At 41.6% G+C, this 14,496-nt stretch overlaps 1 protein-coding gene across 1 annotated transcript in view; it reads left to right on the plus strand.

Annotated features, from left to right (window-relative positions):
- LOC134623303 (NLR family CARD domain-containing protein 3-like) overlaps nucleotides 1–13,165 on the plus strand; it is a 30,456-nt gene extending 17,291 nt beyond the window's left edge. Inside the window, exons 2-12 of the mRNA XM_065469833.1 lie at nucleotides 549–554; nucleotides 734–857; nucleotides 1,438–1,451; nucleotides 2,309–2,385; nucleotides 2,515–2,725; nucleotides 2,882–4,676; nucleotides 8,306–8,479; nucleotides 8,665–8,838; nucleotides 10,015–10,188; nucleotides 12,388–12,434; nucleotides 12,609–13,165. Of these exons, the coding sequence (XP_065325905.1) occupies nucleotides 549–554; nucleotides 734–857; nucleotides 1,438–1,451; nucleotides 2,309–2,385; nucleotides 2,515–2,725; nucleotides 2,882–4,676; nucleotides 8,306–8,479; nucleotides 8,665–8,838; nucleotides 10,015–10,188; nucleotides 12,388–12,434; nucleotides 12,609–13,165 (3,353 nt within the window). The remainder of the gene's footprint in view (nucleotides 1–548; nucleotides 555–733; nucleotides 858–1,437; nucleotides 1,452–2,308; nucleotides 2,386–2,514; nucleotides 2,726–2,881; nucleotides 4,677–8,305; nucleotides 8,480–8,664; nucleotides 8,839–10,014; nucleotides 10,189–12,387; nucleotides 12,435–12,608) is intronic.
- The last annotated feature ends 1,331 nt before the right edge of the window (nucleotides 13,166–14,496 follow it).

Raw genomic sequence — 14,496 nt, forward strand, 5'->3', positions numbered from 1 at the left:
TCCTGTAATACTGACCGTCTCTCCATGAATCTTCTCTGAGGTCTTCCTCTCCACCTGCTGCATCCCAGCTCTATCTTCATCATCTTTTGTTCAGTATATCCACTCTCTCCCCTCTGCAGATGACAGAGCGTTACTGGATCGAAGAAGATTCTTATTACCAGTAAATCGGTGTGTGCAAACTCAGCAGGAATATTTAGTGTGAAGCTTTTAACTCTAATGATTTTAATCATGGATTAGCTGAAATGTTTGAAAATGCTGTTCACACGTGTTGAACTGACTGAATATTAATGAACTGAAGTTTCCAGTCACAGTCAATCAGTATGTGTCAGTGAATGCATCATTTGTGTGCTTCATGGCTCCATATAGTGGACTGATAGTAGAAGTACAGCAGCTGATTGCAGCTTCTTCTGCCTCACACTTCTGTCTGACTGCATTCAGCTGACACTGAGAGGAAGCAGGAAAGAAGAAGCTGGTCTTTGGACAGCACACATGATGGAAAGGAGGTTTTCAGTTGATGTGCATATGAATGATTTGTGTTTCCTCTGCAGGTGAAGGTAAAAAGTGTGTGTGAGCTGATGTGGATGTGAATTCAGCAGCATGGATCAGTGTGAGGACAGAGAGGAGGGAGTCCCTCCCTCTAAAACTACTCTGTGTGGGGAACATGAGAGCCAGACCAAAGCTCAGAGGTGAGATGACCATCTCTAACTGTCCATGACTCTTCTCCATGTCACAGCTCAGCACTCACATCACTGCTCCATCATTATTCACAGGAACCAACCTGAACCTTCACCCAGCTCTGTGTCCTTAAAGAGTGACCAGTCAAAACGTGCCCCCATTGAATTTAAACACCAGCAGCTGTCTGCTGCATATAGGTGAGCTGTTACTAACATGAAGTATTTGAGAGGTGTCTTGATGCATGCTCAAATAGTGAGTCTATTTTGATTTACTTTCTTGGATTATTGACCATGCATCAAGACATTTTAACCAACTTTGGCAAGTACTGGCTTAAGCTAGTATGACTATGAGCAAACAGCACATAAGATGGCTGATTACCTGAATCACATGTTGTTCAGCCTCAGATGCAGACAAAACAGGATTACTCCTAAAAGTCTGCGAATGAGCTCTTCAGTTACTTGGAGCAGCAAAAATCCTTTAGATGGCACAGGACTAGCTCCTCATTGAATGAGTGACACAAACAAATTTTATCATTGATGTGCTAAAATCTTAAAAGGAGGGGATCCGACAGAGACTTACAATGCTTCTACATGAGAATACTCCTCAAAAGCTGTTTGAATTCACTGAGAAGATTCAACTAGCACAGCATGAAAAGTCTAAGACCAGGCAACAAAGAAAGTTTGACTTACTTGTTGTGCAACAGAAAGAGTGGTAAAGAGGGCTTTGTTACCTTGGAATACCACCAAGACATTTGTTCACCAGGGAGGATATGAAAAGTGGCAGTGCCAAAATTTGGCACAAGACTGTAAGTGAGTGTGAATTTACATGGAGTTCTAAAAAAAGTGATAAATTTAACTCTGTCTCTGAAGCTGGATTTAAACAAAAAATAAATGCTTAATGTTTTAGAACATGTTTAGTGCCATCTTTCCCTAATTTGAGATCCCATAGTTGGTCAGTTGCCTGCTGCTATTAGACTTGCATTACATTGTTTCCTGACTAGTTACAGAATCGACAACAATAAAACTAAAAATCAAGTTCAATGCTGAGTTGCCCCTGGTTGCAATGATGAGTTTATGTTCAAAACAAGGATATACTCTCCACTTTCACTTGTTTTTCACTTGTTTTGTCAGTAGTTGGCTAACATTATGTTTTGCAAATCTATTGGCAGCAACCTACCTACCTTCTGTAACAGCAAAAGATGGCACTAAATACTTCTAAATCCAGCATCTCGAACAGTGTTAAATCTAGGACAGTATTTAGAGCAGGGCTCTGACAAAAAAAAAAGTAGAGACAGGAAGCCCTGAGCAATTAAACATGAAAGAAATGAACTCCACAAAGAAAAATAAGCTTAATCACGGGCAAAAGAAACTCAACAGGCACACAGGAATCACACAGGATCTTATTCCAGATATCAGCTGGATACACTATAAGCTCTTATTTGCTTTGCTCTTAGAATATAAGCCAGCAGATTGGCTACTTTTTTTCCCCGGACTGGATGAACAGCTAAATATTGTTTAAGAATTAAATTATATTAATGAGATAAACTAGTCACTAGCATCTGTGTCTTTTCCTTTCCTTGTCTCTCTGGAGACAGATTTCATGTGAACTAACTCTTCATGGTTCCTCCACAGAGTGGATCAGGAGAGCTCAGAGGTTCCCAGTGGTCAGTCTGCCCAGCATCATCAAAGAAACCTGGACTCCATATTTATGGTCTGTACATGTACAACAACTACTTTTACATCTATTCTGTTCAGTCATCTCCATGCTGCTCTTTGTAAATCAGTGTTTGGCTCCATGATTTCAGTTTGATTGGGTCATTCGTGAAATATTCTGTTCCAGCTGCTGGAGGACAACATCATCAGCTTTGTGAAGAATGAGCTGAAGAAGATCCAGAAGGTTCTGAGTCCAGGTTACCCAGAATGCTTAGAGAGTCAGAGGGAGGATGAGGATGATGAGCAGAGGAGGAGCAGCAGAGAGGCATTTGTGAAAATCACCCTGGACTTCATGAGAAGAATGAAGCTTGACGAGCTGGCTGACCATCTGCAGAGCAGTAAGAAGATTTCACTGAAGATTTAAGTTGCTGGTGTTCAATAGAAAATTTACTAATTTCTAAATACATAGACCAACACATAAGAATGACGATATATGGAATTTAAATTGTCTTACCTTATGTTTTACCTTTTTTTGTTGTTGTTTTTTCTTTGAGAACTTCAAGCTGCCATTTGTCCTCACAAACTTAAATCTACATTAAAGAAGAAGTTCCAGTGTGTGTTTGAGGGGATCGCTAAAGCAGGAAACCCAACCCTTCTGAATGAGATCTACACAGAGCTCTACATCACAGAGGGAGGGACTGCAGAGGTCAATGATGAACATGAGGTCAGACAGATTGAAACAGTATCCAGGGAACGAGACAGACCAGAAACATTAATCAGACAAGAAGACATCTTTAAAGCCTCACCTGGAAGACATGAACCAATCAGAACAGTGCTGACAAAGGGAGTGGCTGGCATTGGGAAAACAGTCTTAACACAGAAATACATTCTCGACTGGGCTGAAGACAAAGCCAACCAGGACATCCAGTTCATGTTTCCATTCACTTTCAGAGAGCTGAATGTGCTGAAAGAGAAAAAGTTCAGCTTGGTGGAACTTGTTCATCACTTCTTTACTGAAACCAAAGAAGCAGGAATCTGCAGGTTTGAAGACTTCCAGGTTGTGTTCATCTTTGATGGTCTGGATGAGTGTCGACTTCCTCTGGACTTCCACAAAACTACAATCATAACTGACCCCAGAGAGCCCACCTCAGTGGATGTGCTGCTGATAAACCTCATCAGGGGGAAACTGCTTCCCTCTGCTCACCTCTGGATAACCACACGACCTGCAGCAGCCAATCAGATCCCACCTGACTGTGTTCACAGGGTGACAGAGGTCAGAGGGTTCACTGACCCACAGAAGGAGGAGTACTTCAGGAAGAGATTCAGAGATTCAGAGCAGGCCAGCATGATCCTTTCCCATGTCAAGACATCACGAAGCCTCCACATCATGTGCCACATCCCAGTCTTCTGCTGGATCACTGCTACAGTTCTGGAGAATGTGCTAAAAACCAGAGAGGGGGGACGACTGCCCAAGAACCTGACTGAGATGTACATCCACTTCCTGGTGGTTCAGGCCAAAGTGAAGAAGGTCAAATTTGATGGAGGAGCCCAAACAGATTCACACTGGAGTCCAGAGAGCAGGATTATGATTGAGTCTCTGGGAAAATTGGCTTTTGATCATCTGCAGAAAGGAAACCTGATCTTCTATGAATCAGACCTGACAGAGTGTGGCATCGATATTAGAGCAGCCACAGTGTTCGCAGGAGTGTTCACACAGATCTTTAAAGAGGAGAGAGGACTGTACCAGGACAAGGTGTTCTGCTTCATCCATCTGAGTGTTCAGGAGTTTCTGGCTGCTCTTCATGTCCATCTGACCTTCATCAACTCTGGACGCAATCTGTTGGAAGAAAAACAAACGACCTCCCAGAAGTCTGAAATAACAGAATATTCAGCAACTCACTTCTACCAGAGTGCTGTGGACAAGGCCTTACAGAGTCCAAACGGACACCTGGACCTGTTCCTCCGCTTCCTCCTGGGTTTTTCACTGCAGACCAGTCAGAGTCTCCTACAAGGTCTGCAGACATGTAGAGGAAGTAGTTCACAGACCAATGAGGAAACAGTCCAGTACATCAAGAAGAAGCTCAGTGAGAATCAGTCTGGAGAGAAAAGCATCAATCTGTTCCACTGTCTGAATGAACTGAATGATCGTTCTCTAGTGGAGGAGGTCCAACAGTACATGCGCTCAGGAAGTCTCTCCATACGTAATCATTCCCCTGCTCAGTGGTCAGCTCTGCTCTTAATCTTAGTCTCATCAAAAAAAGATGTAGATATGGTTGACCAGACGAAATTCTCTTTAGAGGAGGCTTTTCTGAGACTGATGCCAGAAGTCAATGCCTCTAATAAATCTTTGTAAGTAAATATGTGCTGATCCCTTTATTTAGTAAATGTTTATTCTAGTTAACATAAAGCAGGTGTGCACAGTTTGAAAAAACTGTAATGGTGCAGGGGTTTGAAAAATATATAAAACATTTACATTGTCATCAGTACTCAATCCAACTGTTAATGCATATGATTAAAGTAATGTCCAGACCCACCCTGCACTGAATACATAAGTGCTAAACATCAACTCTTCAAAAATAAATACAAAACAGAAAAAATAATCATACATTTTGTTCATACCAAAACCACTTTGGAATAAACCAGTGTTCTGTTACTGCACTGTTCTCTCTTCAGTTCTACCTCATTTCCTAAATACTGCTCTGCTACAATCGGCCTTGCTTGTACAATCACCCAAATTTCACCAGCTGCTGGTGAACTGAATCATTTTCCTCATGTTGCTTGTGGTTCCTGTTGCCAGTTCTAAGAAAAAATCTCACTGTCTTTATTTTCTACAGCGTTGTCTCATTTCCCTCACCCTTGTTTCCTCTACACTGGTTAGTCCTGTCCTCCCTTTGAGTCTTTGTTGTGGTTTTTTATTCAGTTTGATATTTAATTTCTGAAAATGACTTCTATCAGTCAGTGAACTGCTTGTTTTTTTTTTTAGTCCGTATGTCCTCTGCATGCTGCACTTTGGGTCAGTCCTGTTCTACAAAAGGTGCGATTCTTGACAGATTGTGACAGAATGCCATGACCAGTATGGACCTGTGAAAAGGTACCATTAACACTGTGGAAAATAAGGCACTACACTAGGGATGCACCGATACCACTTTTTTGGAAAACGAGTACGAGTACTTGCATTTCAGTACTCGCCGATACCGATACCGAGTACTTAATAAAAACATGATTTAAATTTACAGGTAACAGCTTTAGTCATATAATTTAACAAAAAACAAACAACAAGGGACTAGTTTGGAATTAAGAACATTTATTTAAATGGTAAATGGTCTGTATTTATATAGCGCCTTTTTACTAGTCCCTAAGGACTCCAAAGCGCTTTACATATCCAGTCATTCACCCATTCACACACTGGTGATGGCAAGCTACATTGTAGCCACAGTCACCCTGGGGCGCACTGACAGAGGCGAGGCTGCCGAACACTGGCGCCACCGGGCCCTCTGACCACCACCAGTAGGCAACGGGTGAAGTGTCTTGCCCAAGGACACAATGACCGAGACTGTCCGAGCCGGGGCTCGAACCGGCAACCTTCCGATTACAAGGTGAACTCCCAACTCTTGAGCCACGATCGCTTTTAAAATGAAAAGCATGTTGTATGCAACATATTACAGAATAAAGAATGTCCTCGAGGCGGGAGTAGGCTAAGGCGGAATGTTTAAAATGCCCAACTATTTTCCGCCCCACTGCTATAGCATCAGCTATGCTCCTCTGTGCTAATAAGCCCTCGTGAACAGCCAGTTGGAGCGTGTGCGCGACACACGGCAGACTTGGGAGCCCTGCGTCATTCATGGCTTTAATCATGTTTTTGGCATTGTTACGAAGCACAACATGTACTGATGTTTTATGTATACCCCATGTCTGGAGCATTTCCTCAAACACATGCGCTATAGCCTGCTGGTGTGCGAGCTGCGGAATTGTTTGGCATGTAATATGGCGTGAAACTCGTCTATCCACTGGGAGGTTAGGCTGATTAGCGACACGGAGCTAACACTGCTTGTCCAAATATCCGTGGTGAAACTAAACGCAGAAGAGGCTTGCAGTAGGCTGTGGATATGTTTTTTCACGGACTCATGTAGTTTAGGCAGCTCCGTGTCAGTTATGTAATGGCGGCTTGGGACATCATATCTGGGCTCCAGAACATGGAGGAGACGCAGGAATCCAACATTTTCTACCTCTGAGAGTGGCTGGTCACTCATGTACCCGATAATTGCCTGTGTTATTTTCACAGCACGTGGATTGTCTCTGGACATTTTCTCTCGTCTTGCAAGTTTGCTGCAGCGTGGGTTGTGTTGGTTTAGAAGCGTGGGTAAACTCTTTGTACTCCTTGTCGTGTTGGAATTTTAGGTGCTTGATTCAATTGCTTGTGTTAAATGCGCTACCTTTTGAGCCTCCTTTGGACAATTTCGCTGAGCACAATTTGCAGTCCGCCTTTATTTTGTCGTCTTCATTCACTTTGAAATAGTTCCACATGGCTGACATGTCTCGCCTGGCCTTCTCCCCCGCTCTGAGTTGTAGCCGGGGCCTGGGGGCAGGCACTCGGCGCCTGTGATTAACCCCTTACATGCCGCTCAAACATAGACATTTCTCAGACCGTGGTATCGGGGGACTTTTAACGAGTACGAGTACTTTAGAAAATGTGGTATCGAGGCCGTTACCACATACCGGTATCGGTGCATCCCTACACTAGACTGCTGAATTTATCTTGCTCCTCTGTGGATGACCCTCATGTAAGGATTTTGGGGATATTGGCTTCTGCAGGAATAATTGCCAAGAAGTCTTTACTGCTACAACCTCCCAGCCTTGTCCCAATTACCTAAACTTGGAGCCTTGAGTAGAGGTCACACTCTCTGGCTATGTCCACACTAACCCGAATAGATCTGAAAACGGCGTTTTCATCTGAAAACGCTCTGCGTCCACACTAGCGCTTTAAGTCGTTTTCACATAGTTGCGCATCCACATTGAAACTGATAAAAGCACTTACGTTCCAGTCCTGCGCATGCGCAAAATCGAGTGAGAGTTACAAAATTGGAAGAATCTGGAGCTATCTGGAGCATGTACAAACTGATATTAATCTGACATTTATCTTTTTTAGGGCTGTCAAAATTGAGCGCACTCAAAACAACCGCTGTAACAAATGCCCTCCACTATCTTTGTTTATTTGGTCACATGACTGCATCACATGACTAAAATACGTCATTGTTTTAGAAAGTCTGCATTTTCGTGTTTCTCACTGCAACAGGGCAGCTCCGTTTTGAAATGTATGCGTTTTCGAGAGCGTTTTCCAAATGCTACGGTTTTCTATGACGAAAGCGTGGACAGGAGGCCAAAGCGGAGAGAAAAAAATGCGTTTCCACTCTTGTCAACAACTCGGCCAGCAAGTGTCAAAAACTGTGGCAGAGCACTACAAAGGAAGCCTTACTGTAAGGCTAAAAAAAACCTAATTCTCATACAAATACATTTTACTTGCTGCTTTACTTTTGTTTTTTCTTGAAAACAATAATTTTCCTCTTAAGTTGATATTTTGGCTAATTTTCTTTACGTAAGCATTTTAATCGGGACACTGTTTATATAAATTGGTTTAGTTTAATCACAAACTGCATTACTTTTTCAGACTGAGTCTCTGTAACCTGTCAGAGACAAACTGTGAAGCTCTGTCCTCAGTTCTCAGCTCCCAGACCTCCGGTCTCAGAGAGCTGGGCCTGAGTAACAGCAACCTGCAGGATTCAGGAGTGGAGCCTCTGTCTGATGGACTGAAGAGCCCACAGTGTAAAACTCTCAGGTCAGATCAAGTGAAAAATATATATATATTATGAACAGTCAAAATGACTTAAAGATCAAGGAAAAAGAATAAAATTTATATTGCCAAATGTCGTAGTCCTTTAGTCCTGATTACTCTTTAGCAATTTTGTTTGTTTGTTTTTCAGAGTGATGGGCTGTAACCTCTCAAAGAGCAGCTGTGAAGCTTTGTCCTCGGTTCTTAAATCTCAGTCCTCTAGTTTGGGAGAGCTGGACCTGAGTAACTCCAATCTGCTGGATTCAGGAGTGAAGCGTCTTTGTGATGGACTAAAGAGTCCAAACTGTAAACTAAATACTCTTAGGTCAGACTGAGCTATATGTTTTTTTTCATCTGATGACAGAATTAATAAGTTAAATGTTTTAGTCAATAAAGGAATGATGGGGTCCAGAAAAATAAACAGAATTAAATATTGCTAAAATAATAATACAGCATTTCACTTTAACAAAAAGGTCATTTTTTCATGTTTGTTAATCTGTTATCTTTCAGACTGAGTCACTGTAACCTCTTAGAGAGAGATTGTGAAGCTCTGTCCTCAGTTCTCAGCTCCCAGTCCTGCAGTCTGAAAGAGCTGGACCTGAGTAACTCTGACCTGAAGGATTCAGGAGTGAAGCTTCTGTCTGTTGGAGTAAAGACTGCAAACTTTAAACTGGAAACTCTCAGGTCAGCTTTCAACCTTTTGCACTGATTATAATTTAAAATCTATATCCAATTGTTCTATAAAAAAGTGAATCTTTAAAGAATTTTATTAGACTTTAAAATTATTGTTCGAGATTTTTCATAATCACATTTCTTTAGTGATGTATTCAAAGAAAATTACGTAGCACTAGTAAAATTAGAGATTTAGGGTCATTTGTCCATATTATATTCTTATTATGAAAAAATGCAAATCAGATGTCTAGAGTTTTATTATTTTCATTAATGTGGAAAAATCTATTTATTAATGCCACATCGCCACATTTAGATGTAAAACTTTAAGAAACTAAACATCTTAACTCTCTATTCCCAATAAAGTTCTCAAAAATCAGGATGATTATAATAAAATTCTAACAGAAATCTGATGAGCAGCATAAACTCTTAAATATAGCTTTAAAAACACTGGAGAATGTTGGTTATGAGTTTGTTAAAATTTGGATGTAAATTGTCATCTTTTTTCAGGAGATAAGATTCACAATGTCCTTGAATGTGGACTTTAAAAATGTGAGCGTGCACAGTTCCTGAATCAGAAAAGCTGGGTTAACCGAGAAATTAGTTATCTCTGACTGGGATTTTAGGATTTGTTAAACCAGCTAACACAAAGAAAGACTGGCTATGTTTAACTTGCTATGGAAGCAGCTCCCAGTTTAAGTTCTGGAGATAGACACCCTCTAAGATCAGAATCAAACTTCACTTTGTGATGAAGCTTAGCTCAATCTGGATTAGTTGACACTGAATCATCCCTTAGTTATGCTACTTTAGGGTCAGGCTTTTAGTAGAGTTCCCATGATGCTCTGCTTTCTTCTCCATTCCCCTATTTTCACCCGTGATGCTTTTATGTGCCCCTGGTGCATGTGCTTATCTCTCTCCTTAGTTTGTGTTTTGTTTATTGGGGTTTTTTTGTTTTTGTTTTTTGTTGGGTTTTTTTTTTTTTTTGTCTCTCTGAGCTCATCTCTTCTTTTTGCCCTCACTCTGCCACCAGTCATGGCAGATGATCCTTTTGGAGACCATTTTCATTGGAAATATCTTTGTGTATAAAAAAAGCAAAATTAAATACTACACAAACATACTGAATAATTTTATTGTATCTGAAATACAGAAAATCATTGTTCACAGATGGATTGTTGTTTTGTGTGTCTGCAGTCTGTCAGGCTGTCTGATCACAGAGGAAGGTTTTACTTCTCTGGCCTCAGCTCTGAGCTCCAACCCCTCCCATCTGAGAGAACTAGACCTGAGCTACAATCATCCAGGAGACTCAGGAATTAAGCTGCTGTCGGCTGGACTGAAGGATCCAGGCTGGAGACTGGACATTCTCAGGTACGGAGAGAATGGGCGTTTATCAATATGCGTACTTGTGCGTACTTGCGTTCTCGTGTACTCGTGATACGTCATCAGTCGGAGACCAAGTACTGTTCCAATTCGAAGTACGCATCAAGCCGAGAACGCGAAAAAGTCCCGGATGTGTTCTCGATCCGCCCGTTTTATCGAGCATGCATCGCTGTGGACTTGGGACAGCTATATATCCCAGAATGCATTTCGTCCAAAACTCAACAGCGGACTCCCGGCACATTCCCCCCCACGTCTCACTACTCAGGTTAAAGAAACCCCAGCAGCTGTCTATAGTATTGAGTGTCCACTAGAATAGAAATAAAAGCGTTCCAACATCTCACCTGCTTGTTTTTATTAAGGTATGTACACGTATGTACATGTACACTATTTTTATTAATAGGGGTTTCACTACTGAGGTTAAAAATGATATATAAGTCACTTAGATCACTTCTAAATGTTAATGTTTGGTTTATTTCAGTGTTTTATTTGTTCCTGAGTAAACTGGTTTGGCTGTGATTAAAGTTAAGCTTCATAACATGTTACTTACAGTTAAATTAAGAGGGGACGGCAGTGAAAACTCCGGACCTGTGACATCATCACGTACGCAGGTGTTCCAATTGTACAAATCGCGAGTCCGTGCTCGCGTTCTCGGCGGGTACGTACTCACGTGCGTTCTCGGCCAGTACGTACTCACCGAGAACGCGAGTACGTACTCGCATGCTTGGGCATTGATAAACGGCCAATGTCTGATAGAGGAGGAAGAGCTGGAAACATTTCCTGTGTCCTTCACTCACTTCCTGTTTGTTTCATTCACATGTCATATGAAACAATCCATAAAGGATAGGAGGTCTCCAGGGATACCTACATGTCTCAGTATATTTAACAGTGCAGATTACGGAAATATTTATCCCAGAACACAACAACCGCTGGAACCAGGGGGAACTGTTGGCCTAGCTTTATCAAAAGAATAAAATCATTATTCTATTTTTAGAGCTGTGGTAGAAACTGACAACTACAGGGAGATGTTCTCTGTAGACTTAAAGAAAAGCAGCCCTGCAGAAAGGGATGTATGTATTTCTAGTGCTTTTCATAGAGGTCATAAAGGTAACAATGTGATTTTAAAAGCCAATACACAATATACAATAATGGAACTGGAAACAGTCCAATGTCTTTACACATAGTGAATCATCAAGGTAAGTAAATCCCCAAAATATGATTCCACTGATCAATGGCCATGAGTACCATTCACAGAGAGTTGGGGAATGGCTGCAATCACAGCATTGTAAGATGGCGAAAGATGTACCCTTAGGCCCCCTCCTCGATTCAGAGATGGTCTTTCCCTTTTCAGGTAAATGGCCTCCTTGACTCCACGCTCAAACCAGCATTCTTCCCTGTCCAGGATGTGTACATCCTCATGAAAACAATCCAATAGAAAAAATAATTTGGAGAAGAGCCCAGTGAAAGGTGTAGAGGCAGGAAGGAAGTGAAAAAAGTGAAGCATGGTGGGATCAAGAATGTAACACAGCAGTAAATGACAGAAACAGTATTAAGAGGTCTTAAAGGAAGCACAATATAACAAAGCTCATCACATTGAAATGTTAAATCTGAAATATCCTGGAGAAGAAGATGGTTCAAAGCAGCTCTTAAATTCATGAGCAACGCTTCCTGTGGGAAGGATCATGATGGAGCATTTCGAGGGTGAAGGACTGAATATTCCGCTGCTCTTCTTCAATAGAATATGGCAGGACATGAACTATTTAAAAACAACTACATGGTTCACTGGTTGTGTGACACAAGCAGACATTTTTCTGTGTGCATGTGGAGAAATGAGTTGTGGAATCACAACATGAATAGTTTTCAGGTGGCATTAAAACACATGAAAACAATGCTGCACTCACTTGGAGGGCAGCAAAGGCGGGAGTGTCCTTTCCAGCTAAGCAGAAGAGGAATATAAAGATAATGAAGGTCACAGTTTGAATCGGTCATATTTCCTTCAACACAGTGGTGTACTGACAGATCCAGGATCAGTCCGAATCATCAGCAGTTTGATCCACGTATGGATTGAAGTGTATTTGTAAAAATGTTGGCCTGTTCCTTTGTCCGTGTCTAAAAGTATGTGTATGAGAGCCATGTAATGTCCATGTGTGCATGCTGACTGTGCTGATCTGAGCCCCCTCCTCTTTTCAGGGTGGAGCCTGCTGGAGAACGATGGTTGAGACCAGGTCTGAGGAAGTGTAAGTGTGTTTTTAAGTGGTTCATGAAAACAAAGCAGCACACATTCAACCATCGTCAAACTGTCACATCACTCATTCACATCTCTGATGTCAGGAGTCATCATCAAAGTGTCAATCAATGAACAGATGATGGATCAATAACTGCAGCTGGATTGTGTTTGTTCTCTCCATCAGATTCCTGTCAACTCACAATCGACACAAACACAGTCAACAGACACCTGAAACTGTCTGACAACAACAGGAAGATGATACATGTGGAGGAGGTTCAGTCATATCCTGATCATCCAGACAGATTTAATTATTTTTATCAGCTGATGTGTAGTACTGGTCTGACTGGTCGCTGTTACTGGGAGGTCGAGTGGAGAGAAACGGTTGAGATATCAGTGAGTTACAGAAGAATCAGAAGAAAAGGAGACAGTTATGACTGTGTGTATGGATGGAACGATCATTCCTGGGCTCTTGTCTGCTCTGAGGATGGTCCTCATTATGTCATGTACAATAACAAAGTGACGTTCATCTCCTTCTTCTCCTCTTCCTCCATCTCCTCCTTCTCCTCCTCCTCTGTCTCTAACAAAGTAGCAGTGTATGTGGACTGTCCTGCTGGCACTCTGTCCTTCTACAGAGTCTCCTCTGACACTCTGATCCACCTCCACACCTTCAACACCACATTCACTGAAACTCTTTATCCTGGGTTTGGGTTCAATCCTGGTTGCTCAGTGTCCCTGTGCTGAGTTGAGTGTAAAGAGTGTCCTCCTGTTAGAGAAACACTCTGACTGTTGAACAGTTCAGTCTGTACATGTCTGTCTCTTTCACTCACAAACTCGTTTTCAAATTCATGGATTCAATCAGTTGATGTTTTTAAACTGTTCTAAATGATTCCTTGTCAACTTCTTCCTATTGAGTCCTTTACCAAACAAATGTTAACATGTAGATATTTGACTAAGATGAATCATTTCTTCTGAATGCAGTGAATGTGAACTTTGATTTTTAGGAAATGAACATTTTTCCTCTCATCATATTGTAATCTTAAAATATTTCAAACAATCCAATGTATTTGAAATGTCAGATATAAAATCCAGCACTTCGCTCTAACACTGCAGGCCTACTTGTTGTTCCTAGAGTATTTAAAAGTAGAATGGGAGGCAGAGCCTTCAGTTTTCAGGCCCCTCTTCTGTGGAAGCAGCTTCCAGTTTGGATTCGGGAGACAGACACTATCTCTACTTTCAAGATTAGGCTTAAAACTTTCCTTTTTGCTAAAGCATATAGTTAGGGCTGGACCAGCTGACCCTGAATCCTCCCTTAGTTATGCTGCAATAGGTGTAGACTGCTGGGTACTGAGTGTAATAATAATGTGTAAGTCCCCGTAGGGAAATTACTCCTCTGCATTTAACCCATTCACCCAGTGAAGCAGTGGGCAGCCACCAATGCAGCGCCCGGGGAGCAGCGTGTAGGGACGGTACCTTGCTTAAGGGTACCTCAGGGTAGCCGTTCAGTGGAGTCGAACCCCCGACCTTCCGACTATGAGGCAACCACTCTACCTACTGAGCTATCCCTGCCTGTGTTTCTTCTTCATTCACCATCTGTGTGTATACAACTCTCTGCCTTTAATTATTAGTTACTGTATTATTGTCTTTACCTTACAATATAAGATGTAAATATATAGCACCTTTAGCTGACTGCTGTGCTATATGAATAAAATTGAACTGAAGGCAACACTGTAACGTGTGTGTCTGTGTTTATCTGTGTGTGTCCTGGAACTACCTGCAGTACTGTAAGAGAAATCTGAAAGCTATTGGACCAGTTCTAGGGTGGCAGGAGTTTTGGAGCAAAGCACAGTGAAAAGACCAGAACTGGAAACCTTTAAATGAAAAGCCGGCATCTTTAATAAAACACAAACAGAGAAACAAAACCAAATCAGTGACAGTTGAGTAGGTCACGCTTTAGCTTCCATAGATCAAGATCATTTTAGTTAGCCCAGCTTTGTTCTAAATGACACGCCGAGGTTATTCTTTAAGCTTTAGTTCTTGATTTACGAATAAGATTTAAACTAAAACCTTCAGCT

Source organism: Pelmatolapia mariae, unplaced genomic scaffold (assembly GCF_036321145.2).
Source record: "Pelmatolapia mariae isolate MD_Pm_ZW unplaced genomic scaffold, Pm_UMD_F_2 NODE_ptg000547l+_length_65840_cov_1, whole genome shotgun sequence".
Lineage (NCBI taxonomy): Eukaryota > Metazoa > Chordata > Actinopteri > Cichliformes > Cichlidae > Pelmatolapia > Pelmatolapia mariae.